The sequence below is a fragment of the Mirounga angustirostris genome, unplaced genomic scaffold, assembly GCF_029215605.1.
Source record: "Mirounga angustirostris isolate CCGP_5_RB_7025 unplaced genomic scaffold, mMirAng1.0.hap1 SCAF_7, whole genome shotgun sequence".
Lineage (NCBI taxonomy): Eukaryota > Metazoa > Chordata > Mammalia > Carnivora > Phocidae > Mirounga > Mirounga angustirostris.
The window spans coordinates 61,999,390-62,026,446 of NW_026991715.1; the positions used below are offsets into that span (position 1 = coordinate 61,999,390).

Sequence of the window (27,057 nt, forward strand, 5' to 3'; positions counted from 1 at the left end):
CACTTGGAGTCTCCCCTTTGACTGGGTGGCCATAGCAACCCATGAGGGTAATGGGGAGAAATACACTCTGTGCTGCAAAGGGCCACCGAATAGTATTGTTCACATTCCCAGGGACTCAGAGGCCAGACCCCAAGGCCTGGTGAGGATGGAGAGCTCCATCCCGTGTTAGATCCTTGCTGTGATCCCAGAGGCACTGCCCCCCAGGCTGCTGGCCATCAGGATCCCTAGTTCCATGGGTGTAAGTCACCCATCCAGGGACAATTTGGAAGGCACCCATTCCTTTATCCATCCTGTGTCTGACTTGCAGGGTCATGCTACTGGGAGGCCCGGAGGAGAAGACCACCGTGGGTTCTTGCGGGGCATCTCCTATCCCTCCTCCTTGGCAGGGGCAATGGGAAAGGGATACCAGGAGGATTTTCTGACTCCAGTGGCTGAAGACAGAGGGTTGGTGTTGGTTCTCTTAATCTAAAAGTGAAAAATTTCAAGAACATATGTAGTAATTTAAAATCCTGCCGTACCATCCAAATAATAATAGGCATGCAACAGCATTTTTAAAAAGAAGTCATTTTTCTGCTGTATACTTTTTAAAAAACCACGGTAGTTTTTAATCTGCCTTGAACATCACTGATTTGACCAATGTAATTTACTTTTTCTAGATATATAGCTTCTATTTTAAAGATGTGAACATAGTTTTTAAAATAGGTGTCTTTATTGTTGATTATATAGCTGAATGTGTCTGTTGTAAGTGACTCCAACAATTTAAAAATGGAATGAACATATTTTTTTTTTGGCTATATAGCTGTATGTGTTTATTGTGATTTGAACAGTATAGAAATGTAGAAAGTGGAACTGGTCCTGTAGTCCTATTCCTCAGCAATTGCCACTGTTAGCTATAAATTTGTTTCTAACTTGCAGGAGGTTAAGGACGAGAGTTTTAAGGGAGCTTGTGTTTTCATATTGGGTTACATTTGTACTCACTGCAAAAACACATAACATAAACAGCAGCAAACCCATTATAATAACAACCAGAAAAATGAAAATTCATACAAAGCTACAATAGATACCAAAAAGACCCCGAACATTTAAATGTGCTAGGTCTGTTCATTATGTTCTTTCTGGCATTTTTATGGTCATTGTAGGTAAGAGGTAAGACTCTTTGGTGAATCTGCCAACCTATGGTATCTGTTCTTACTGCTCTCCTGGGTGTTTGTGAGATCCTCATGGTGTTCTGACTTTCCATACTTAGGATAAAAAGATATATTGGTAGTTTAAGCAGTCTTTTTAAATCCCTTCTCTGGATGGCCACCTGGATATGATTATAAAGTCATGAAATTTATCATCACCTGTGGCTGTTTGAAACAAATTTGTTAGTTTAATTAGACCTCATGTTTCTTTACTGATGATTATTCGTTTATCAAACAGTACTGGGGGCTTTGTGCGTGCCTAGCACAGTGCTAGGATCAAGGGTACAAAAGGGCCAGGACGTCAGGAAAGAGAGACACACAGGAGGACAACTCTAAGGTGATGTGAGAGGGTACACGGTGTTACTGAAACCCAGAGGACAGAGTGACTCCTTCTTGCCAGAAGATACCGGGGAAGGATTCTTAGAGGACTGACATTTCAGTGACATGAGTCATGAAAGTTTGGTAAGAACCTGTAGGTGGAGAAGAGGCTGGGGAGGAAAGAAGAAACGAGGTGCGTCAAGACAAGGATACACTGAGAGAGAGGAATGAACACTTGTGAAGCGCCTACTGTGTGCCATTTGATCCTGTCAGGTCTACGCCATTGTCTGCCGAGGAAACTCAGGCTCAGGAGAGTTGTGTGACTTGCCCAAGTTCTTGAATTACCACTTGGGGAGTCAGGATTCACACCCGAAATTCTGTCAGTAAGGTGAGGCTGAGGAAAGAGCTTGTCTTCTGGTGGGAGTGATCCCTCGGTGTGGCCGGGGTGTGGCATGCTGTGAAGGAAACAGACAGAAGCAAGGTGAAAGATGAAGAATGGAACCGATTAGTGAAGGGCATTTTCAGCCTGCAGAAGATTGGCTCTTAGTGTTTGAGAACACCAGTAAGGGTTTGTAAGCAGACACGGGAAGCTTGATTTATCTTTTGGAAAGATTCTGGCCACCATGTTTTGGATGGAGGGAGTTGGATAAGACTGGAATTGGGGTCGCAGATTGATCTTCACTACACTTAGATGTGCAAAGAAAATATTTTTCTAAATTTGACCCGACCTTCTCCTTAAGACCGCCTCTCCACTTAATAAGTGGAGAAAAAAGAAGCTACATTTCGTTGAGAGTAGGAAACTCAGTCTGCTCCAGTAATGTGCAAAATCTCTTTTGGTAATTCGTTTTTCTCTCTGCACCCCACTGAGACGGCGTCTCAGTAAATGGGAGTCTCACATGGCCTTGAGGGCGTGTGTGTGTGTGTGTGTGTGTGTGTGTGTGAGTCACAGGTCGGGGCAGCCCTTGCTGATGCCGACTGTGGTCTGGAGGTGTTCCAGCTCTGCCTGGGCCACCTGTTGGCAGCCGTTGCTGAAGTTCATGGCTGCTCTAACTTGCAGTCCGTTTTCTCCCAGGTCAGTCAGGGTCTGGTTGTCCGTATTGCCTACGTGGTCCCACCGTGGCTCTTGCTCGGCCTTTATACCCCTTACCTTATCCCACAGGAAGTTTTGATAATGCCCTTCCCTCCGTGGTCCTCCACAGTGTCCTTGGGAATGTCCACACTGCTTAGAAGCTAGTCAGGCTTTGGACAGCAAACCTCAAAACTTGGGCCTTTTTTTTTTTTTTTCCTTTCTTAAAGATTTTATTTATTTATTTGAGAGAAAGAATGAGAGAGAGAGAGCATGAGATGGGGGAGGGTCAGAGGGAGAAGCAGACTCCCTGCCGAGCAGGGAGCCCGATGCGGGACTCGATCCCGGGACTCCAGGATCATGACCTGAGCCGAAGGCAGTCGCTTAACCAACTGAGCCACCCAGGCGCCCCCCCCCCCTTTTTTTTTAAACACGCAACTGCTGTGACACCAGATTTGCTGATTTATGGGGTATGGTCACCACCTATATGCAGTCACCACCCCATTTTGTCTTGAGAGTGGGGGGCGGGGTATGAAGACGTTCTGTGAAGTCGCATCCTCTAGATCCCTAAAGGGAAAGTGATACAGAAACTCCTTGGCCTTTGGTTTTTGTTATCAACTCTTTTAAATCCTCGCCCTCTTCTGGGATTTTAGCCGAGTGGGGAGAAGCTGTACCATGTGTGTCTCGTCTCCCGATTTCTCTATTTACCTTGACCACTTCTTCTCTCCACACTTCTCCTTGTGTCCCCACCTCATCGGGACTTCTCTGGGTCATTCTGTCTTCCTTCGGGAAGTGCCTTTAACCTTCCACTTTGGGCTGTCATAGTGGCCAGGATACAAGGAAGGAGGGAGGTCAGCTTTAGATAAAGGAATTTCAAATGAATTTCAAAGCTGTCGTATTTGTCACCTGATGGTAGAGCTGCTACAGAAGTCTAAGTGAGGGATAATAAAAGCCAGAAGAGAGTCCTACGAGCGAGCCTTAGTGAAACCAAATGTGGGAGTGATGAGACGGAGAAGTTGAAGATGACTTTGTGGTTCCTAGTTGGGGCAACCATTGAATAAAGATTCACTTGACAGAGAAAACACAAGAGGAGAAGGAATAGTTGTGAGGGCAGAGGGGAGGAGGAGGAGGTTTGGGGGATGGGAAGAAGAGAGGGAGGGCAATGAATTCAGTTTTGGATCTGACTGAAATGCTGTCTAATAGGAGAAATATGGGGCTGGCACCTGGGAGAGAATCTGCCTGGAGAAATGGGTTTGGGAAACAGGTGAGAATATCTAAGAAGAAAAGGAAGAGAAACTCACTGTCATTGTAGATGCTAAATTTAAAAACATGAACAAGGTCATCACTGTTTCAATTCTTCCTTGCCTTTCACAGTGACCCAGTACTTTGGAACCTCTCCTCCAGGTTCCTGCACGAGACAGCTCTGAGGTCACAGGGTATTGTCAAGGGTATCTGCTGCTACTTCTGATCCCCAAGGGGACCTTTAAACTGCCAGGCCTGACACATAGATCCATGGTATACCAAGTTCATATCAGAATGAGGCCAGAATATTCTACACAAAGAAAACTTTGATGAGTGGTTAAAAATGAATAATTTGCAGGTACATGCAGAGGCACTGTTTAATTTTTTGTAGTTGAGCTGAATTTGTTAAGTGAACTCCTAGAAATGTAACATGTACTTCTCAAAACCATCATCATTATGCCTGACACATGGTCTAACCTTTGGATGTCCTCTGCTAATATAATTGCCTTGCTGTCTTTGAAAGGTGGCTTTTAATTGGGTTTCAGAGTAGCAGTTGCTGTCGAGATGCTGGTTGCAGTCTTTCAATAGATTGGGCCAGTTCGTTAAGCGTTTCCTCTCCCTGGTCTGGACAGCTGAGCTTGGACAGTAGCCAGCAGTTACTGAAATGCCATCACTTAAAGGACTGACCTTTAAGACACTGATTTGTTATATTACCGAGTTTCGATTTTTTCCTCTCAAATTTAAATGGAGCTTTATTGAATACAGTGCTAAACTCAATTCTTCTCACTCTCTGTGGCCTTTTCATCAGGTTATTTCCCCCCTGGCTCCTAGCATTTAGTCCTCTGGCTGGACAAGAGGTTTAAGAACTAAAGACAGCTTGCCATTTACGGGGCTTAGCACAGTCCGTGGGAAGTGTGGTGGATTACTGCGCAGGCATGACTCAGAGTCCTCACTGGACTGGTGATTTACGTACAGGTAACCCGAGAAGTCTCTTAGCCAGTTTTCTTCTTTTGGGTGATATTGTGCTGAAAATTCTTTTTTTTCTTAAGTTTTTATTTTAATTCCAGTTAGTTAACATACAGTGTTATATTCGTTTCAGGTGTACAATAGAGTGATTCAACACTTCCATACATCACCCTGTGCTCATCACAGCAAGTGCCCTCCTTCATCCCCATCCTCTATTTCCCCCATCCTCCCACCCACCTCCCCTCTGGTCACCATCAGCTTGTTCACTGTAATTAAGAGACTGTTTCTTGCTTTCTCTCTCTCTCTCTCTCTTTTCCCTTATGCTGGAAATTCTTATCTCTAGGATTATTGTCCTGAAGGTTTTTAATTCGTTTGAAGAAAATGAGTACATAACTGTCACATTGAATAAACAAAAGCTTGGGGATGGGGGTGGGTGGGAAGGTGGGATGACAGAAGGAGCTCTGTGTTTGGCTTTGGCTCTCCCTTAGAGCAGCTCTGTGGCCTGGTTCTTTTTATGCCCCAGGAAGACGTCCTGGGCAGGTCCAGTGTATTTTCTGATCATTTTCGTATAATAAAAAGCTCTCCAGTCACATTTTCTTTCCAGACAGTCTCAGTTTGGTAATTAATATGTCTGGCCTCAAATAGACTGGTTTAAAGTGAACGCTTCTCCCCTGGCACAGATTTCAGATTCAGTTTGTCACATTCTACCAAAAATAAAAACTCCCGATATTTTTATTGGAAGACATTGAAATTATAGATTAATTTACTTCTTAGAGGTGATAAACACATTTTCTTAGACTTAGTCTTCAGTTACTCGTATTTGTTATTGCAAATGCTGTGTTTTCAAAATTAAGCTTTGTGTTTGTCGGTATTATACCAAAGGGCAATAAATTTTTGTGTATTGATTTTATACTTGACTATTTTGTTCAGTGTTCTTATTCTAATAGTTTTTCAATGAGCTTTTAATATAGACAATTACATCAGCTGTGAAAATGATTTTTTTCCCTTGCTTTCCATTTCTTGTGCCTTTTTTCCTTTATTTTTCTATATTGCCCTCCAGGCAGAATTAGTAAATAGAAGTGTCAATAACTACCATCTTTTTCTTATTTTTGATTTTAGAAGGGTTGCTTGTTTTTTTTTTTTTATATAAAATTATTTATTTGAGAGAGAGAGAGAACACACACACACAAGCAGGGGGGAGGGGCAGAGGAAGAAGCGGACTTTGAGCAGGGAGCCCGATGTGGGACTTGATCTCAGGACCCTGGGATCATGACCTGAGCCAAAGGCAGACACTTAATGACTGAGCCACCCAGGCGCCCCAGAAGGGTTGCTTGTAATAATACACCAATGGGTAAAATATAGTAAATTTTTTTAGATATCCTTTATTAGGTTTAGAAATTTCAGTAAGGAATTTTAATCATGTGTGTAGAGTCTTAATCGAATATCTTTTCTGTATCTACTGAGGTGTTGTGGGCTGACTCTTACAGAAGGGTGTTAAGATGAAACCTATTGTATCTTCTAGGTGCAAAGTCATTGCCAAGTGGAATGGGAGTGATACTACATTTTGAAATATGATTTATATAGTGCTGATTCATTTTTTAAACATATACCCTTTGTAGGGAAATACTATACTATGCGGTCATGCTTGAAAAATAAAACTAAACTTTGTTTGTTTGTTTTTCTCTCTAGTATTACTTTACTGTTCTTTTTGGCCATGAAGGTCAGAAACCTCTGGAGCTGCGCTGTGAAGAGGAGCAGGATGGTAAAGAGTGGATGGAGGCCATTCACCAAGCCAGGTATGGGCTCAAATCCTCTGTGTGACACTGGATTGGCTAGGTCTCTCGCATTGGGGTTTTCACTGTTGGCTGTAGTTTTGGGAGAACTTGCAATTCCAAGATGGGTTTCCCCTTGGTACCCCGTCTTTAGTGATGTGTGAGATGATTCTTTGAGCTTTCTATGGCTATGTTCTAGCTAAAGATGAAAAGTAATATGTATAACAACAACAATAATAATAACAATAGGTCACTTTTGTCGATTGTTCCTATGTGCCAGGTACTCTTCTAAGCGCTTCTCAATTAAGGCATTTATTAAATGTATTGATTTGCTTATCCTCTCGACAGTCTGAGTGAGAGTGGGTATTATAATTACCCCCTTTTATAGAGAAGGAAAATGAAGCCGGGAAGGTTGGTTTGCTAGTCTGAGGTCGCACAGCTGGTAAGTGGCAGAGCTGGGTTACGGACCCAGCCGAGCCCACATTTGTAAACCCTGCCCTGGGCAGCCTGGTTATCAAGAAGGGTGATGCTGACTCTATCTAGGGAGATAAAAGAGTATGATTTTATTTCCTCCTAAGATATACCAGAAGGTAGAAAGAAGGCACTTGGCCTCAAACAAAAACAAGAAATCTGAAAGAGAGTCAGGCAGATCCCTCTTTTTTATTTTTCATATTCATTTCTGAAGTCCAGCCCATTTTTGCTTCAAATAGCTCCCATACTCACTGCTTTCCTGGCTGTCCCCTCCCTCGTCCAGTCTCTGGTCACTCTTTAAGTCCCTGCTCATCTCCCCGCTGCTTCAATGGCAAAACTCCAGCTGGGGCGCATCTTCTTTTTCTTCACCTGACACGCCCCCTGCTTCACCTAAGTGCCCGTTCATGCCTGTACTGCCCCTGTCCCTGAAACCATCCCCCACAAGTAACCCTCACAGGCCCCTTCTCCAAATCACTGAAGCAGTTGCATTACTACACGTAGAATATTTAACAGTTTAGGGCAACTTAGGGGTTTATTTTTGTTTTTATTTTTTTTACATATTTCACGTGTGATTTCTGTTTCTTGAGCTGGATTGCATGCACCTCAAGAGTGAGGAGGAGGATATTTCATTTCTGAACAAAGCACAGTGCTAATTATGTAGTAGGTGACCAAGAAATATTTTCAGATTGACTGTAAAGAGGTTGGGACATTTGTTCTGAGTTTAGACTCTTCTTGAACCCTTGAGATTTTTTTCTCTGAAAGTCTCATCCCTCTCCTCCCCTCCCCACCCCTCTTTTTTTCTTCAACTACTTTATATTGACCACCTACCTCCTCTGTGTCAGGCACCATGCTAAGTGCTTTACATGCTTTGTTTATTCCTCACAACTACCCACTTTACAGATGAGAAAACAAAGGCTCATGATTATTAAGCAGATTGGCCAACATCTAACATGAAGTCGTTAAGCTGCAGAGCTGGGCTTCACACCCAGATCAATCTGACTCCAGAGCCTTTAACCAGTGTTTTGGGTTGTACTGTCTTCATTCTTGTCTTTTTCTCTTCTTCCCGCCCCCCTTTTCTATTTCTTTTCTTTTCCTCTATTCAAAGATGCAAATAGATTAATGTAAGGTCAGGGTTGAGAGTAGATGTTATTTGCAAAATATTTCAGTTCCTTTTCTTTCCTCCTCTTCAAAATATTTCTTTGAGATGCACAGGGTTGGCGACCAAATGCTGCTCTCCAAGTGGGCCCTGGGGGCAGCTTGTCCACACCATGATCCTGGCACACCATTCAGCTGTCTTTTCTCTCATTGTTTCTGTCTGAGGCTTTTGCTCCAGACTTTACTGTAATGTACAATGACTTGCTATAGAAAGAAGGTCAGGTCTTGAGAGGTGAAAGAAGTATCAAGTTGGCAAGGTAGAACTCTTGGGTTCTTTCTAGACAATCTCTGTGTAATTCCTTCCTACCTGGGAATTAAAATGAAGTAAATAACCTAAAACATGTGTATTCCTCCCCTCCCCCCCACCTTTTTTCATTCCAGAAAAGTGAGATACTATTAGTAACCTAAATACCTTACCTTTGTAGTTGCCAAGCGAATACTGGGGTGGACCAAATACAGAGTATGAATTACTTCAAAAACGGTTAGATTTTAAGTAAGGTTTTTTTTTTTTTTCCTTTCTGTATCATGAGAACTTTGTCATATATGTGGGTGTGGGTCAGTATTTGGTGTTGATTGACATATGATGGATTAGGGCACTTGTGGTCTTGTCAGGAGACAGACTTTAGAAACCACTTTAGTGGTTTAGGTGAACAAATGATAAAATTCTCTTGTGGATTTGAAGATTTAGCTAATAATTGATTTTTTTAATGTCCTGACTTTCTGGTCCATTAGATTTGCTTTTCCTTTGATTTAAGGCCCAGGACTGGGTTCTTTGATGAGTTCTTTTTAATCGGACTGCTTTATACTTGAGTTCTTATATTTGACTTTTTGCATTGAGATGCTTCTTAAATCTTTTTGTTTTACAAATCAGGGAAGATAACAACTTTTTCATTTAAGTTTAAGTTGAGTGTTTGGTGTAAACTTGGATCTGTGAAACTCATTCTAACTGTTCATACATGTGCAGAGCCAGAAAGTTAAAGAAGCTGATTCAGAGAAAGCGTTTGTCAGCCAGTTTTGCTTGGCATTTGGCTAATTACCACAACTGATTGGTTGACTAAATATTTCACCTTTAGAGGATAGTTGGTGGTGTTAATCTGGTGCCACTGCTTTTTTAATAGAAAATGCTCAATAATTATAGTTTTATTAATCCCTCTTTTTAAAAGTCTGAGCTGTTGGTTAACTGATGACTATTTTAGCCTGAGACCAGTTCTTTCCTGAGTGTCCTGCCGACACTGCATAGAAACAGGGACTGCTCAGAGCCCTTCTCCTGGTCTCTGCTCTTTTCCTGGAATGTCTTCTCAGTACTGGCTTGGGCTTGCTGTCCTTGTGCGCCACGAAAATCACATTCTTGCTGCTGGCTTTTGTACCTCAGAGCTGAATCTACTTGCTCCAGTTTGCCTTCAGAGGATCTCTTGGTCATTTTCCGGGATGTTGAGTTACATGTTTTCTTCCTTAGATGGGGCCCAAGGAAAAATCTTTTTGGAAATTATATTCTCATTTTGAAGCTCTGACGGGGTCCAGAAAGCTTGTTTTACAGTTTTTTTGAAGTTGGCCAATATTACATTTCTAGAACACTGGCACATTTATAATATCATTCCATCACTTATTATTGGCACCAGCTCATGGGAAGCTGCTAGCAGTCTCAGTCTTATTTTTGTCTGGATAAGGAAAGGCCAGAGCATTTGAACGGCATTGAAGTTCTATGCTTATTCCATAGTGGTTTGGTAGTTGAGTATGGAACTCTGGACATTCCTAATAACCTGATTTTTCTTGTTGTCCTCTTGGTCTTATCTGTCTAGTGTGGTTGATTTAGTCATTGACATTAGGACAGTCAAAAACACTGACTCAGTTAATTGTAGGTCCTCAGGGCTCATTGGCTGAAAAGACAACATCCACAGCATTTTTTGTCCACTTTTCATTTGGTGGAACACTGACCAAGCAAAGCCTCAGCAGTTAGAAGGTGGTTATGGCCTGGAAAAGGGTCTAGTGTGCGGAGGTACCAAAGCTCTTCCCATCCTGGTCTAAGTGTAAGACCCAAAGGACCTGGTCTCTGACAGTTAATAGAAGAGAACTGGAAAGTATTCCAGAGATGGGGTGGAGGGTAGACTCCTTCTAGGACTTTGTGACCACCTGGATGCAGGTGGTATTAGATCAGGGGTTATCTAACACATCTCACAGAGTGTCACTTCCTGGGAGAAGAAATGATGGATGGAAGTGGGATTGTGGGGCAGAGATGATGAGCGCTGGTCAGGAAGGGCCTCTGTGGGGAATTGGGTTTGCTTGCCTGGAAGGGGCCGTGAGGAGCCCCTCTGAGGGCTCTCCTTGCCCTTGCTGTGTAAGATATGAGAAAATGAGTATCAGAAGCTACTAGAGAAGTAAGGTGTGTCCTGAGGGAAAGCTGGCTTTGGGTTTCTACCAAAGCTGAGGTTAGGGGAGGACTTGTGAAAAGTTGAAGACGTAGAGAATATTGTACCTGGCACGGCGCACCATGGAACGTGGAACTTATGCTTTCAGTGTTTGAGACTGTCCTACTGTGTCTTTTGCCTGCTTTCTAATGTTTCCATCTGTAACTCTGTTCAGACCTCATCCTTTTTACTTAGATAGAGGCTTAATTTGGAGTGAAGTGTATAGTATACAATCTGTCCAACCATAAAGGCCACACTGTGTATCATGTCATCCCCATAAAACCAGCTCTTTATAGACTGTCCATGGAGAAATCCCCTACAAATCAGAAAAAAAGTGATTACATAGAAAAGCTGAAAGTGCTTCATGTATCACAGGGAAATGACAGGACTAGAAAATCAAAAATCAGAAATGGGCCGTTATAGCCTAAAGCAAATCCTGAAGCCGTATTTTGTATTCTTCTTATAGTAAGACTATCACTACTTTAAAGCCGAATATGTGGATTTTGTTCATTTGAGATATATATATATATATATATATTTTTTTTTTTTTTTACTAAAGTTCTGTTGGGCCTTTGCCTCCAGATTTGACATGATGAAAGAGGCTTAAGCACGTTCTTCCTCAGAGCCTGCAAAGCGCAACACGAGAGAAAAGGGATACTATGTCTGGGAACAATGAAAGATTTCACTTGATGAGATCGTAGAACTTGTTTTCTATAGGGAAGAGTTGGGCTTGAATCGCTTTCTTTGCAGCCCGTTGTTAATACTTTCACCTGTCGGTTCTCTTTCCGGCCCCTCCGGGGCTTTTGCTTCTGCTCACACTGCGGCGGGAGCTCCGTCTGTCTGCGGTCCCTCCGGACCGCCTGCGGGGGGCGCCACCGCCACGGGTTCTCCCCGTCCCGAGACCTGACGGGGCTTCAAGGCCCATTTCTGCCCTGAGCCTCTTCCCTCGCATTCCCTTGCTCCATCATTTATCCCCTTGCTCTATTATACTTCCCATCTGCTTACCAACCCCTCTTGGGCTTTTTTCCTGTATTCTTTGATGCTCCACGAATCTCTCCCACCTTGAAACAAAACGTTAAAATCCCTCCCTCGGCCCCCATCCTCCTCTAGCTGCTGTGCCGCCCAGCTTTCTGAAGAAATCTTGGGTGGTTCTCCCTCGCACACAGCCCACAGCTCAGGCACCCTCTGTGATGGGTTTCTGTCCCTGCCGCGGGGAAACTGTTGTCGCCCGAGTCAACGATGACCTTCCGAAGCTTTTCTTTCCTTATGTAGCTCCAACTTTTCAGTTATATTTAATAGTTTTTAATAACACAAATAGTACATAAATCCAAGCTCTCTAAAAAAAGAAAACGAAAATTCAAACAATGAAAAGTAGAGAGAGTAAAAAGTTATAGTTTCCATTCATATGCTCGTCCTTCCCTATTCCCATTCCCCAAGCCCACTTACTTCCTCAAAGGTATTTACTGGTAACAATCCGGTGCTTAGTTTTTCTATACATTTGCATATCTCTTAGATAAATAAGTAGATAAGATGGATAGATAAGACGGGTAGGTAGATTGTATGATTACACACTCTTTTTACTTACTAGTAACATTATGTTCAACCTTGCTGTTGATGTAGGAAAGACGTTAGGGTTCAAAGCCGTCGGCCAGAAAGGAATTCTTGAGACGTCTTTGGTGCAAAAAGGTGGTTTTATTAAAGCATGGGGACAGGACCTGTGGGCAGAAAGAGCTGTACTGGGGTCATGAGGAGCAGCCCATTATACACTTTCAAGTTGGGAGAGGGTTAGGGATAGCGTTAAGTCTCTAAGGAATTTTGGAAGCAAGGTTTCCAGGACCTTGAGGGGGCTAGCTATTGTTGGGAAAAGGCCATTTATTACCATCTAATAAAACCTTAGTCAGGAGACCCTTCAGATGTCTATCGGTGGGCCATATGCTTGGGGGATGATGGCCAACATGTATCTTGGGGGGTAGAGAGAAAGGAAATTTCCAAAAGAATTTTTATATGTTAAAGTAGACTTACAGGATCCTGGTGGTGGGGGGGTGGGGTGTCCAGCTAGGATCGCCTTTTGCCCTCAGCAAAGTGTCAGCATTGAGGTAGTGCGTCCCTTAGAGGAAGGTCACTCTGTTCCAAGGACTTGTCAAGGGGCTGTAGGTAGTAAGGAAATTTAATAATTTCTCTTCTGCCTTTGTCTCCCACATCACTTTCACACTAATTTAGAGGTTGTTTTTGTTTTTGTTTTTTCAGTATATAGAGACCTAAATCTTCTCTTGAAATTATCTTTCCTTTTGCTTCTACGACCTCACTCACTCCTGATTCTCCTTCTGTTCCTTTGATCATTTCTTCTCCTCCTCTTTCACTGCCCCTTGTATTCTATCCCTTTCTTTAATGTCACGACTCTGCGCCCTTGTGCCTTTCTCTCCTTACCGGGTATCCACTGCCAAGGCTCCTTCTACCAGGTGGCTGGAGTCAACCTCCCCCGTGCTCTGGTGACGCTGGATACCGTGCTGAATGCACCATGTACTCTTTTCACTGAACAGTCACACAGCCCATGAAGTTGGTGGTACCATCCCTGTGGAGTCTGGGGTCTTAGAGGATGAAATAACCTCCTGAAGGCCACCAGCCTACTAAGTTCAAATCCAAGGTCAGGCTAACCCCGGAGCCTGTGTCCTTAGTCAGCAAGATGAATTGCCTCTGTTATGTGTAGTGTCATCTTTCTCTACTGACCTATCTACATACCCTCTCCCCTTGGGTGCTCAGGGTTACTTGATACTCAGTAAGTCCAAAGCCAAACATATTTTTCTCCATGTCGCCTTCTTGTCCCCTTCTTCGTATAGTCTCCTATACACATACACTCCATTGCTCAAGCCAGCACTATCCTGCACCCTCCACCCGCAGTGCTCACATCCATTCAGCCACTGATAGATTTGAGCCCTGGAACATCTGGTCTTTATTCCTCTCCGTGTCAACGGTAGTTGCATGGCTTACTGCTCAGCCACCTCACCTGTCTCTCCGAAGTTTGCCTCCTAATCCCTCCTCCACAGGGTACCAGAGTGCCCTTTCTGAAAAGAACATCTGCTCCTGGAAGAAAGCCAGGGTTCCTGTTAGCTATTTTGGTTATTATATTCCATTTACTTCTTTTTTTTTTTTTTAAGATTTTATTTATTTATCTGACAGAGACAGAGACAGCGAGAGAGGGAACACAAGCAGGGGGAGTGGGAAAGAGAGAAGCAGGCTTCCCGCCGAGCAGGGAGCCCGATGCGGGGCTCGATTCCAGGACCCTGGGATCATGACCTGAGCCGAAGGCAGACGCTTAACCAACTGAGCCACTCAGGCACCCCTGTTCCATTTACTTCTTATTAGAGAAAATTTTAACCAGATGCAATGGTAGAGAGAATCATATAATGATTTTTCATGTTGCTTTTAAGAAAAAAAATTGTATTCATTGTTATATCCCCGAACTTGGGATTCAGTGATCCAGTCCCCGTGAGGCCTCTCCTGAGCTGACCTTTGTGAACTTCTCACGCCACCCCCCCGCCCCCGTGTCCTGGGTCCAGCTATAGCACCACACCCAGGAATCCGAATGTGCTGGCATGGCCCCTTCAGTCTGACTAACAGCCTCGTCCTTCAGGACTCAGCTCTCAGTCGTCTGCATCACCTTCCCTGGTCCTCTTCCTCCCCCTGTAGAAAGGACTGACCATTCCCTTCTTTGGGCTCCCACTGTAACCCCTTATTTCTTTTCAAGTCCCTACAAGATATTGTATTGATTTGTTTATGTCTGTTTCTCTCTGTCAGCCTTCAACACAAATCTGTACTGCTCACCTCTTATCTCCTGCTCCTGGCTCAGTGACAAATTGCTTTTCAGAAATGTGTCTACCAATTTAATCTCCCTCCACTAGGACGTGAAAAAGCTGGAATCATTTTTTAAACATCTGCATTATATTGATGGGTGAAAAATAGTATCTTGGTGTAATGAGCATTTCCTTGATTATTGGTGAAATTGACTATTTTTTGCTATTCTTAATATTTGTCTATGTTTCCTGTAGGAATTGTCATCTCATATCCATTGCTCATTTTTTCTGTTGGTGTTTTTCTTATCAGTTTGTTTATGAGCTCTTTGTGCGATAAAGATATTATCTCCTTGTATTTGTTGTAAATTCCCTTGCATCATTTTTCCGTCTTGTTCTTATATATATGGCATTTTTTTTTTTACAGAAAGAGTTTTTGAATTATAACGCAGTGCAAATATTGCTTTTGATGGGGAGGTTGTTCCATTGTTTTTTAAAAAAAACAATATTTTAAAAATTGAGATATAATTCACATACCATAAAGCCCACCATTTTAAAGCATACAGTTTAATGGTTTTTCTTTTCTTTCTTTCTTTATTTATTTATTGGCTATTATAAATATTTTATTTTTTTATTATGTTAATCACCACACATTACATCATTAGTTTTTGATGTAGTGTTCCATGAATCATTGTTTGCATTTAACACCCAGTGCTCCATGCAGTACGTGCCCTCTTTAATACCCATCACCAGGCTAACCCATCTCCCCACCCCCTCCCCTCTAGAACCCTCAGTTTGTTTCTCAGAGTCCATAGTCTCTCACGGTTGTGTAACCATCACCACTATCTAATTCTGGAACATTTTCAACACCCGCAAAAAAACCCAGTATTTGTTAGCATCTACTCCCTACTCCCCATTTTCCCTAGCCCTAGCCAACCACTTACCCATTTTCTGTGTCTATGGATTTGCCCATTTTGGACATTTCATTTTTTTTTTTTAAGATTTTATTTATTTGTCAGAGAGGGAGAGAGAGAGAGAGCACAAGCTGGGGGAGTGGCAGACAGAGGGAGAAGGAGGCTCTCCGCTGAGCAAGGAGCCCGATGTAGGACTGGATCCCAGGACCCTGAGACCATGACCTGAGCCGAAGGCAGACGCTTAACTGACTGAACCACTCTGGTGTCCCATCATTTTTTTTTTAAATTTTATTTATTTATTTATTTATTTTTCCTTTTTTTTTTTTTTTTTTAAGATTTTACTTATTTATTTGAGACAGAGGGAATGAAAGAGACAGAGAGCACATGAGAGTGGGGAGGGCCAGAGGGAGAAGCAGACTCCCTGCTGAGCAGGGAGCCCGATGCGGGACTTGATCCCGGGACTCCAGGATCATGACCTGAGCCGAAGGCAGTCGCTTAACCAACTGAGCCACCCAGGCGCCCCTTATTTTTCCTTTTTTATTTTATTTTTTTAAGATTTTATTTATTTGACAGAGAGAGCACAAGCAGGGGTGCAGTAGAGGGAGAGGGAGAAACAGGGTCCCTGCTGAGCAGGGAGCCCGATGTGGGGCTCAATCCCAGGACCCTGGGATCATGACCTGAGCTGAAGGCAGGTGCTTAACTGACTGAGCCACCCAGGCACCACCATTTTGGACATTTCATACAAATGGAATCATACAACCTTTTGTGTCTGGCTTCTTTCACTTACCACAATGTTAACAGACAGAGTTCATCCATGCTGTAGCATAATCAGTCCTCTGTTCCTTTTTATGGCAGAATACTATTCCATTGTATGAGTATACCACCTTTTGTTTATCCATTCATCTGTTGATGAACGTTTGGATTGTTTACACTTTTTGCTATTATTAACAATGCTGCTATGAATATTTGTGTACACATTTTTGTGGACATATGTTTTGAAATCTCTTGGGTGTATCTAGAGGAGTTAAATTATTGAGTCATATGTTAACTCTATGTTTACCTTTCTCACCAAACTAATTTTCCATAGTAGCTGCACCATTTTATATTTCCTCTAGCAGCAGTTTATGAGGGTTCTAATTTCTCTGCATCCTCACCAACACTTGTTTCCATTGCTATTTTATGTAGAGTCCTTGTAGTAGAAATTGGATATGAGAACTTATAAACCCCTTTAATCCATTTGGGTTTAGTGAATATAGTTAGATATATACTCTCACTAAAGAATTTTTTGTGATCAGAAAGAATTTTACCAATACTATTAATGCATATTTGTAAAGAAATAAAAATGTCAGTGTTAGGAAAGAATCATCAATACAATTATGATATAAAATATTTTCTTCAGTTTTATAATATAGTACTATAAAATATATTTGCTTTTGGAAGTAAGTGTTCCTCAAAATTTCTCTGCCCCCAAGTGATTATTTTACCATTATTAACTTTCTGTTATATTACCTTATAACAATATTTTGCTTGTTTTTTTATATTTAATTGTGTTTTGGAAAGGGTTATTGACAAATTCCCATATGCCCCAAAGTTAGTCAGATGTTTAAGTAATGAACTACTAAACATGAAATGGAAAGAGGGAGCAGTATTTAGAACAGAGAGTTTTAGTCTTTAAATTTTATTCCTCTTTTTGGTCTCTTCTAACAGAGATGTTTGAGTTTTCATTCATTGTAAAGGGAACAAGCTTAGGAGAAGAGGGTCTACCAGTAGAGAGAGAAGGGATTAGTGGGGGTGATATAGGTTAGAACCTCACCCTAATGTGACACCTAACAAATATTGATTAGCTGGTGAAGTAGAGCTATCGACGTAAGAGAATTTGAGAGCCAGAAAAAGCAGATGATAGTAATCCTGAAGTGGCCGTGAGTAAAGCTGGGGAGGCAGAGTCTTGCATAGATGAGCTGGCTGCTGCCGGTGCTCAAACACTGTTTGGATGGGAACTATCATCCAGGACTGGTTTTTTCCAGTTCCCAAAGACATCATGATGCCCCTGATATGAGGAATGCTGATTCCAGAGAGTTGTCTCAATAAAATTGAGTATAATCCTGGAGCAAGTGGGAGCTTTTCTTCAGTCACCTGTAATATGAGTTTTCAGTTTGGGTTTTGTTACAGTTCTCATTATGTATGTCTCACTAGCATATCTATCTAGCATATCTATCTATCCATCTGTCTGTCTGTCTGTCTATCTATCTATCCCATCTATCTATCTATCTATCTATCTATCTATCTATCTATCTATCTATCTATCTATCTATCTATTCATCTGTCTATCTACCTATCTGTCTATCCATCTGTTTATCTATCTATCTATCTATCTATCTATCTATCTATCTATCTATCTACCTAATTAGCAAATATGTCTTCAATCATAGTAGCTAGGATAGGGCCTGGCCCATCTAACCATTTCTTGTGAAGCTAATATAATTTTTACTCTTCTGTAAAAATAATAAAAGGCCTATGATTTTATACTGTACTTCTCTGGACTCTTTAGGATTTCATTGGAATGTTTCCTTTTCTCCCATATGGAATAGTGGTGTCTTGGTTTTGATTATAAATATTACACAAGTATTTTACTCTCATACATATATATACCTCAAACTTGCCATCTGTTGGTACTGGACACATGAGTTTGGCTTTCATCATGTTGATTTATATGGCTTAATTTTGTTATTTCACTTGGCAGTGAAGAGACTATTTTTTCCCCTGGTGGAAGTTAAACCGAATAACAACAACAAAAAATTAAAAATAAAAAGAAATAATAAATAGATTAGGCAGAAATTCTTAAACTTGAGCAACTGGTTAATTTAATCAGATAGAAAATATATTGGAAATAGAGTAAAATAGAAATACCAATGCTCTGAAAGTTCTTACATCGAATGGAAGCATTTCCAGTTGATTTGTCACAATTCGTTTACTAGCAGGATGCCTAAAGAAAGCTTTGTGGGATGCCTGGGTGGCTCAGTCATTAAGCGTCTGCCTTCAGCTCGGGTCGTGATCCCAGGGTCCTGGGATCGAGTCCCACATCAGGCTCCCTGCTGGGAGGGAGGGAGCCTGTTTCTCCCTCTGCCTGCCATTCCCCCTGCTTGTGCTGTCTCTCTCTCTGACAAATAAATAAAATTAAAAAAAAAAGAAAGCTTTTTGATGTAAAGTTGAGAAGATGCCCCGGTGAGAGTAGTAAACTAGGTAGAACCAATTAAATGAATCAAAGGACTTGAAAATTATGAGAAATGAATCAGAGGCATGGCAAGATCTGACATTTTAGCAGGATCACACTGGCTGCTGTAATGGGAAAAGACAGAGGTGGGGGTAGAGTGCCAGGGGAGAAGAAGGGAGACCAGCTGGAGGCTCCATATTAATCTAGGCAAAAATGTTAAAGATCAGTTCAGCACCTGGCATGGGGCCTGGCACAAAATAGTCATTCAAATAAAAGTCCTTGTCAAATGAAAAAAAGTCATCTAAGATTATTTACTTTGCATGCTTTATTCTTCTTCACATAATAATTTTCATTTCTCATAATTTTCAAATGAAGATTCTCCTGAATGGGCCTGACTTAATCAGTGGGAAGCCCTCAAGGAGGGACTGGGTCCTCCTTGGGGTCAGAGATGTTCTCCTGATGGCCTTGAGGAAACAAGCTGCATGAGTTCTATACCTGCAAGAAAATGAATTTTCCAACAATTTGAAATACTTGGAAATGGATTCTTCCCCAGTCATGCCTCCAGATGAGAATGCACCTTGACTGACACCATAATAGGTGGCTTGTGAGACTCTGAGCTGAGGACCCAGCTAAACAGCCTGGACCCCTGATGCACAGAACTACGAGATAATAAATATGTGTTGTTTTGAACCTGGGAGTTTGTGGTCATTTGTTCACAATAGAGAAACAATACATATATTTCATTCCTAGTCCCTCCTATTGCTGATCCTTTTTTGGTTCTCTCTTGTGTCAACAGTGGAGGTCTGGTGTAAATTCAAGTTCTGTTCTCTCTGAGTTTAGCTTCCTCATTAGGTGTCTTCTCTGAGTCTAGCTTCCTCATTAGGTCTCTTTTCTACAGAGAGCAGATCTTGCGCTGTGACTTGAGGACATGTCACTACTGCCAGTTGTGCCTTTTATTTTTTTACTTTAGGAACTGGGAAGAGGAGAGGCCTAACTTGCAGATGTTGGTAAAGGCACCTGTTTAATGAAAGACCCTAATGATCACCTTACCTACTCCGTTTCTTTGAATTTGTCGATTCCAAGCTTGGAGCTCTGGCCACCTTCATGGGAACCATGCTTATGCAAGGTGTCTCCTTGTGTGGTTTCCTCTACTCTGAATTTCCCACCACTCTGATTCTACTTGGTCTTTCTCTTCATGGAATTTCTTACAACTTCTGATCTGTTGATGGCATATTTTCCTGTTTTATAATGCTGTTATGGTTTCATTCTTTAAACAGAAAATAATTTTCCTAGCACTTCAGTGGGGGCTTGGAAGTGAAGGGAGACAGATGTTGGTAATGAGTCTGCATGAACTCAGCTGCACAATCTGGACTGGACTTTTTCTTTTTATAAGAGAAAAAAAATACTGTTTTGCTACCTAACACTGATTTAATATATTTTAATAAATTTGGCATATTTCTAATAAAATCAATGAGAAAGAGCAGAATTTTTATTATAATAGCTACTTTTCTCATGTTCTATTATTTCCTCCTTTTTTAAAGTTCCTAAAAGCATATCTCTATGAAGACTCTGCTCTTTTTTTTCTTTTTTTACCCTCCTCCCACTTACACTTACACAGCCTTTCTGTCTACTTTCTTAGGGTGATTTCTTAGAACAAATGACTTTAAAATATTGCTGACACTATGTTTTTTTCTAACACTAGTAGCACACATGATGTAAGTGCTGAAGATGTTGAGATAATTGAACTAAAATTATGATTTTAGAATTGTCTTAAGACTCTTTCGGTTCTAAGTAACACAAACCTACTTCAAACTAGTTTAGGTTACAGAAAGATTATTAGACAGAAATTGTAATATTTCACCAAACCCAAGAGTAAAAATTATATTTAGATATCATGAGGATGTGGAGCCAGAAACTTGAAAGTTGATAGAAACCCAGATAGTCATTACCTTTCTGTCTCTCTAATCTCTGTTTTCCTGAACATCTGCTTACTTTGTTTCTCAGCTGACTCACTTTGTTTCGCATGGGTATGGCCAAATATGGCTGCCCAACAATGGTAACCAGAGTTTCCAAGTTTGTATCGTATCAGTTCAAGCAAATAAATAAGAGGTAGAATGCCGTATTCCAAGGAGAAAGACGAGTTGGTTTAGCTTGGGCCAGTTATCTCTTTTTTGACCAGTGTAATGTAGTCATGAGGACAGATTTTGTGGTATAAACATGGCTGCTATGGCCTAAGTTCTCAAAGAAGAGGTAAGAGGTAAGTGAGTGCAAAATTGGGCAGATATCTCAAGACATGTCTGCTACAACATTCTTGTTTATATCCAGTGTGCTATTTCTTATTAGAGAGACAGTTTAGCTTGTGGTTAAGAACATAAGCTTAAGGTCAAACATAAATTGATTTGATTCCAGCCTTGCCACCTACTAGCTGTGTGACCTCTGTGAAGATTAAAATCTTTCTGTGTACAATTGGAATGATAAAGCCTATCTCCTGGTTGCTGGGAGGATGAAATGAGAATATAGAGGGTACATCCAAGCACTTAATAAATAGTAGTTATTAACTGTTACTATTATTAGACCATTTGGGAAATGGAGGAACATACATTTTAACTACCTCAAAGGGTGCAAGAAGATCTAGAGGTAAAATTCCACGGGCTACAGAATTACATAGTCAATAAAAATCTAAGAGAGAGCCTTGCCTTTACCACACTTCACCAAAAGAATGGATACAAATGAGGCAGATGGTGTTAGGGCCCAAGAATCTACACTTATTTTTAGAATGAAATATTAGCTTCTATTGATTTTTGAAAGAGGTATCAATGGTCTCACGATCCTAAAGAGAGCCAAGCAGGTGGTCACTGGAACAGGCATCATAGTTCTTTCGAGCCAGTCCCTGTTCTGATGGTCCCTGTGTTCATTCCACTTGGTGGCTGGTCTGTTCTGATTGGCTAGTGACTTATCATAGCAGTGAAATATTTTTGAACATCATCCCTGGAAACCAGGTGTGTACCATCAATTCAAAGACTTCAGTTTTTGTTAAAGAAGATGCATCTTTTTCTTTATAAACAATAGATTTCCTTTGCAGTTTTCTGATGTATATGTTAAATTGTAGGTGGCAGACATTCATTAAATGAACTCAGTAAAGGATATGTAAAATGGTAATGATCCAAACTCTATATAGTTAAATGAACTCATAGCTTAGTAAAGGATATGTAAAATGATGATTTGAATTCTGTATAGTTAAATGATACCAAATGTCAGCCAAAAGTTAATATTTACATAAAGTAGGGTTAGCCAACAAACTACATTTATGGTTTCTTTTTAAAACATAATGTATGCTGTTCTATATGAAATTGCAGGAGAACAGTATCTCATTGACTAACTGTGTAATTTTCTCTTAAGTTATGCAGACATTCTGATTGAGAGGGAAGTGTTAATGCAGAAGTATATTCATCTAGTTCAGATCGTAGAAACAGAAAAAATTGCAGCTAACCAGCTCCGGCATCAACTTGAAGATCAAGATACAGAAATTGAAAGACTTAAATCAGAGGTACTTCCCAGTTGATAGATTCTTCCCCATTGTTTCACATTTATTGTCATCTGCTCATAATTACATAACACCTATCTAGGGCAAGATTTTAATCCCAAACTTAGTTCCTTTCCCGTCAACATGTACATGGTCACACTGCAGATCTATGCTAGAAAGGTATCTAGTCTGTTAGGATTTGAGTAAATACGCTACAACAAAATATCAGAATAATATGCTGCTTTTTAATTATTTTGTGCTCCTGATGCCCTTCATTTGATCAGATAACCAAGAGCTGACTGTAGTATATAATTGTTTGTAGACTGACTATTGTAGTAATGATAACTGTGGATCTATCATAGGTTCAGTTAACCTCCCAAATGGCAACTAAGGAAGGACCAGAAATGAAGTCTGGAAGACTTTACTGCTTCTATGTCTAAGGAGTCCAACTTTCTCCCCTCTAGAATTTTGAAAAACACATTTGAGTTAAAGTATAAGACATTTTCTAGGGTACACTTTTTCCTGAATTTGGCATTCCTGCCTCCCTCCACCCCACCCCTCACCCTCCGAAGGTGAACTTCTGAGGCCTTGTACCCCTGGATTATGAGATTGTGCCAAGTGAGAACAGAAGATGGTCATGGTGTCTGCAGCCCTGGTGGTGGGCCTGGGTCTTCCCATGCTCACAAGTGCCTCTGTCTATATACAGAAACCCAAGGGTACCTGTCCTTGCTGTCCTGTTATTCCTCATGGAAATTGGTCAATAACTGAAGAACTGAAGAGGAATGTAGAAAACAAGATTTTCCCCCCTTTCTGACTAGGGGTACATTAGCATTTTCTTAGCTTCAAAAGAGAAGAATAGAACAGAAGGAAACCTACCACTAATTGTATCCTATTGACCGAACAATTCAGGGTCCTCAGTCTTGGTAACTTTCTTGTCACTTTTACAGTCATTGGATGATATTTTCCTCTTTGTTTCCTCACTACCTTCCTCTGAGACATACTCCGAATGCTCTGAGGGGTTTTCACCTCCTGCTGCCTGTGTACATCACCTCCAGTTCACAGAGCAAGGGTATAAGCTGATTCCACCTGGTTTCTGATAGGTTGCAGACCACGTTCACCATATCGTTAGTGTTGTTAACTTCCCAGTTCAACCGTGAAATCTGATATAGCAAAAACAACAACAGATAACTTAAGAAACCTGCATTTTAAAAGACTATATCAGGCACTGTAATTTAAAACAAAATTATTGTGTTCTTTATTTCCCACAGTAAGCTAGAGCAGATGCTTGTCGGCTCAGTGAAAGAAGTTGGCATTTACTCCACAAGAGAAACTCAGCACCAAGCAATGTTCCCTAGTCTTTACTTGTGCATGCTTATCTGTCTTCACTATGTTCTATTTTAGTCTGAATATAGATTGCAGCCCCAAACTGTCAGTAGCAGGTATGTCTTGTTTGGTCAGTTGGCAGGAAAAATAATTTATTTCTTACTCCTTTTATTTTCCCATGTCTCTGCCAGAAAATGGCAGAAATGTATATTTGGTATTGGTGACAAAATGTAAAGACAGGTCAGAGGAATCAAGTATGACTCTTTTTAAATGTCTGCGTAGTAAATCTGTATAGGTTCTTACCTTTATAAGAGTCTGCAATCGAGTGATAGTCTAGTGAATTTTATTAGTAAGTGTACTGGACCGGCCATCTGGTCTTGGTTGCCCCTCACAGGCCACATAACTGAGCTAGAGATAAAAGAGATCCCAGGTTGTTTCAATCCTTTTTACCTTTTCACCTTTTCTTGGTTGGCTTGGATCAGTCCCAAGACTCTGAAGTTCCTTTTGCAGTTACCATTTTCCCAAGGAATTTTGTGAATCTGCTGTACTTATGCGTACCTGGAAGGCTGCAGGCTCATCGTGGGAAGCAAGGAGCTTTGGCTTGAGTGGCATTGCATTTGGAGACCACAGGGCATTACAGGCAGCTACCATCAGGCAAGATGGCAGCATGCCACTCAGCTCCTGTGAAGGCCTTGACCTAGTCCTCACTGGGCCAAATTGTGGGCTAACATTTCTCCTAAGCCAATCCCAGTTCACACTTCCACAGTCACTTCTTATAAGCACTTACGTTAGCAACAGAACTAAACATGCTTGCAGTGAAGTTCTTGCTTCCCCTGCCTTAGCACCAAAGGAAGAAAGGATGGATAAGAAAACGAAAAAGTTTCCTGAGGATCTCATAAACTACCTTGTAGGCATAACTTCCTATGAGTTAATGGCTAGAAGCCAGTATTCCCCAAATCACGAAATGGACCAATTCTGTGTCCTAGATTATCGCTCTTAATAAAACCAAGGAACGAATGCGACCTTACCAAAGCAATCAAGAAGATGAGGATCCAGACATCAAGAAGATTAAAAAGGTAGGATTTGGGGGGTTTCTGGCTTTGGGGAAGCATGGTGATCAGTTATCTGTCCTGTAGTATTGTCTTTGCCACCCTCTCCCTGAGCTGAGAACGACCTTGGTGTATCTGTTCTAATGGCTCTCAGACTTGCCCTTCAGAGTGATCCAGGTATGGCTACTTTGGAAAAGTTTTAGCTTGAGATTTTTTACTGGTTTTGGGAATCCCCTTTTGGATTCTGTGGGAAGGATGCCAAAACCAGACGTTAAAAGGATAGTGTTCTCAAGTTGGGTTAAGTAAGTGCTGTTGAGCCTCCTGAATTTGTGCTGCTTTCATATTTTGGAGGAGTATTTTTTAAATGACATTTAAAAATATTTCTTTTAGATTTAGATTTCAGTGCTTATTTAGAAAGGATTTTTGTGAACATGTGAGAAGATTGACTGAATACATCTCAGATTTCTGTTTTATTATCATTGTTCCTTTCTTGTTTAACATCCACATCATCAGCAGATCTTTCTACCTCACTGTCAAGTATTACTGTACAACTTTTGCAATTAACCAGACACTGGTGCTCACTCTGTTCTACTGTGTTTGATTTATGTCATCTAGGTTTTGAGTTCCATCATCTCAATCCTCTCATAAATCACCTACCCAGCTTTGTTAACATTATGTGAAGAGCTTCACAGTTAAAGAACGTTCTTTAGATACACATCTTTAGATCTTTATTTCATCTTAATTTTTTTCTTATTCCTGTTTTCCATGCTAAATAATTATTGCCCTGTAATTGTAACGAAACTTGAAATATTGCTCAGAGTTTGAAATAGAAATGCAAATTGCAGTGTTTTCAGTTTTTAAGGAATAAAAAGTGAAATAACACCATTCCCTTCTTAGAATTTAAACTTTTTTAAATCGAATTTGGTTTGTGTTGTTGTGATACAAGATTAATGCTATTGCCTTTCTTTTCTTTTTTTTTTTTTAAGGATTTTATTTATTTATCTGAGAGAGAGAATGAGAGAGAGAGAGCATGAGATGAGGGAGGGTCAGAGGGAGAAGCAGACTCCCTGCTGAGCAGGGAGCCCGATGCTGGACTCGATCCAGGGACTCCAGGATCATGACCTTAACCAAAGGCAGTTGCTTAACCGAATGAGCCACCCAGGCACCCGCCTTTCTTTTCAATAATAATGAAGTTGTAAACAGAGATAACAGTAAAATACAATTTCCAGTTCTTTTGTTGTAGAAACTGGTCTTTTAGTAAGTAAACCAGCTTTTGCCCAGCAGGCAATACCTGACTAAGTAAAGATTTTATTTAACACAAATTTTGATTAAGTTGATTTTTGAAAATACTTCTCTTAAATGGAAGAATACTGATAAATGCTTTTTACATTTTCTGCCTTCCTGTTTCTCAATAGAAGTAATTAAAAAATTATTTTTGAACTTGTTAAGTAGGTTTTGAAATCAATTCTATTGTCCTTTTTGTCCCCATCAACCTAATGTCTGTGTGGAAAGGGGTGTTTCAGATGAATTAGTTTCTCTCTTCCAATCTTGCCAAATATCAACATAATTTTTTTATCTTCAGGGAACAGAAAATTGAAATTTATCATATTACACAGAAACTTCCCATTAGAGTTCTCCAAATTATGTGCATATAACTTCCCCCACATAATTCTATTAAAATGTGGTTAATTTTTATTGTTTGAAGCATGGCAACTGTATGAAAATTGACAGTGTGATGACAACATTGGTAGGTAAATGAAAGAATTTTAAACATTGCAAAAGAAGAGTAGTTGTTTAAACACATGGTAATTTAGACCATATGGGTGAAATAGTAGGGGAAAAAAAGAAGTGTAAGAATGTGTTGAACAGATAACAATGATACTAAAAGATTTTGGGTGCACCTGGGTGGCTCAGTCATTAAGCGTCTGCCTTCGGCTCAGGTAATGATCCCAGGGTCCTGGGATCAAGCCCCACATTGGGCTTCCTGCTCAGCGGGAAGTCTGCCTCTTCCTTTCACTCTCCCTTTATGCTCTTCCCGCCCCTCTCTCAAATAAATAAAAATAAAATCTTTAAAAAATTGTTTAAAAGATAAAAGGAGATTTGGTAGTGATTAATGCTTTCACTTATATGTGGATGTGCAACCTGCTTTGTTGCTGAATCTGCCACTTAGATATCACACATCCTAATAAATTATCATATAATTTTTTTTATATTTAGAAAGGACTTCAGATTGTTTTGGTCCATTATTTTATAGGTGAGAGAATGGAAGACCAGAGTTCAGAGTTACCCAGCAGGTTAGTGCAGAGCCTTTGGGTTAAGGTATATCTGGTTAGCACCCAGCATTTACCTGGACACTTGAAAGATGTTCAGTAAATACTTGTTGGCTAAAATGCGCAGGCCAGTGCACTTTCTCAGGTTTGTCTGTTATTTTTCAAATCAAATTCAGATCAGTTTTAGAGGCTATCATGTTTTCTACAGAATTGATTTTTACTTATATTTCATGTTTCTTTTCACAAAATAATCTCCATTGCAAATCATTAACATGTGTTTTCTCCATGTGGCTGGGAGAGAATCCTTGCAGTTAACAAAAAGCAGGTAAAAGAATGCCAAGTCTGATTGCATCTTTCCTATGTGACTTACCACAAAATTTAGTTTACTTGTCTATAAATG

At 40.7% G+C, this 27,057-nt stretch overlaps 1 protein-coding gene across 3 annotated transcripts in view; it reads left to right on the top strand.

Annotated features, from left to right (window-relative positions):
- RASGRF2 (Ras protein specific guanine nucleotide releasing factor 2) overlaps positions 1–27,057 on the top strand; it is a 238,355-nt gene that overhangs the window by 61,900 nt on the left and 149,398 nt on the right. For all 3 annotated transcript variants that reach the window (XM_064596309.1, XM_064596310.1, XM_064596311.1), the window contains exons 2-4: positions 6,466–6,572; positions 21,892–22,039; positions 24,325–24,414. In XM_064596309.1, coding sequence (XP_064452379.1) covers positions 6,466–6,572; positions 21,892–22,039; positions 24,325–24,414 — 345 coding nt within the window. The remainder of the gene's footprint in view (positions 1–6,465; positions 6,573–21,891; positions 22,040–24,324; positions 24,415–27,057) is intronic.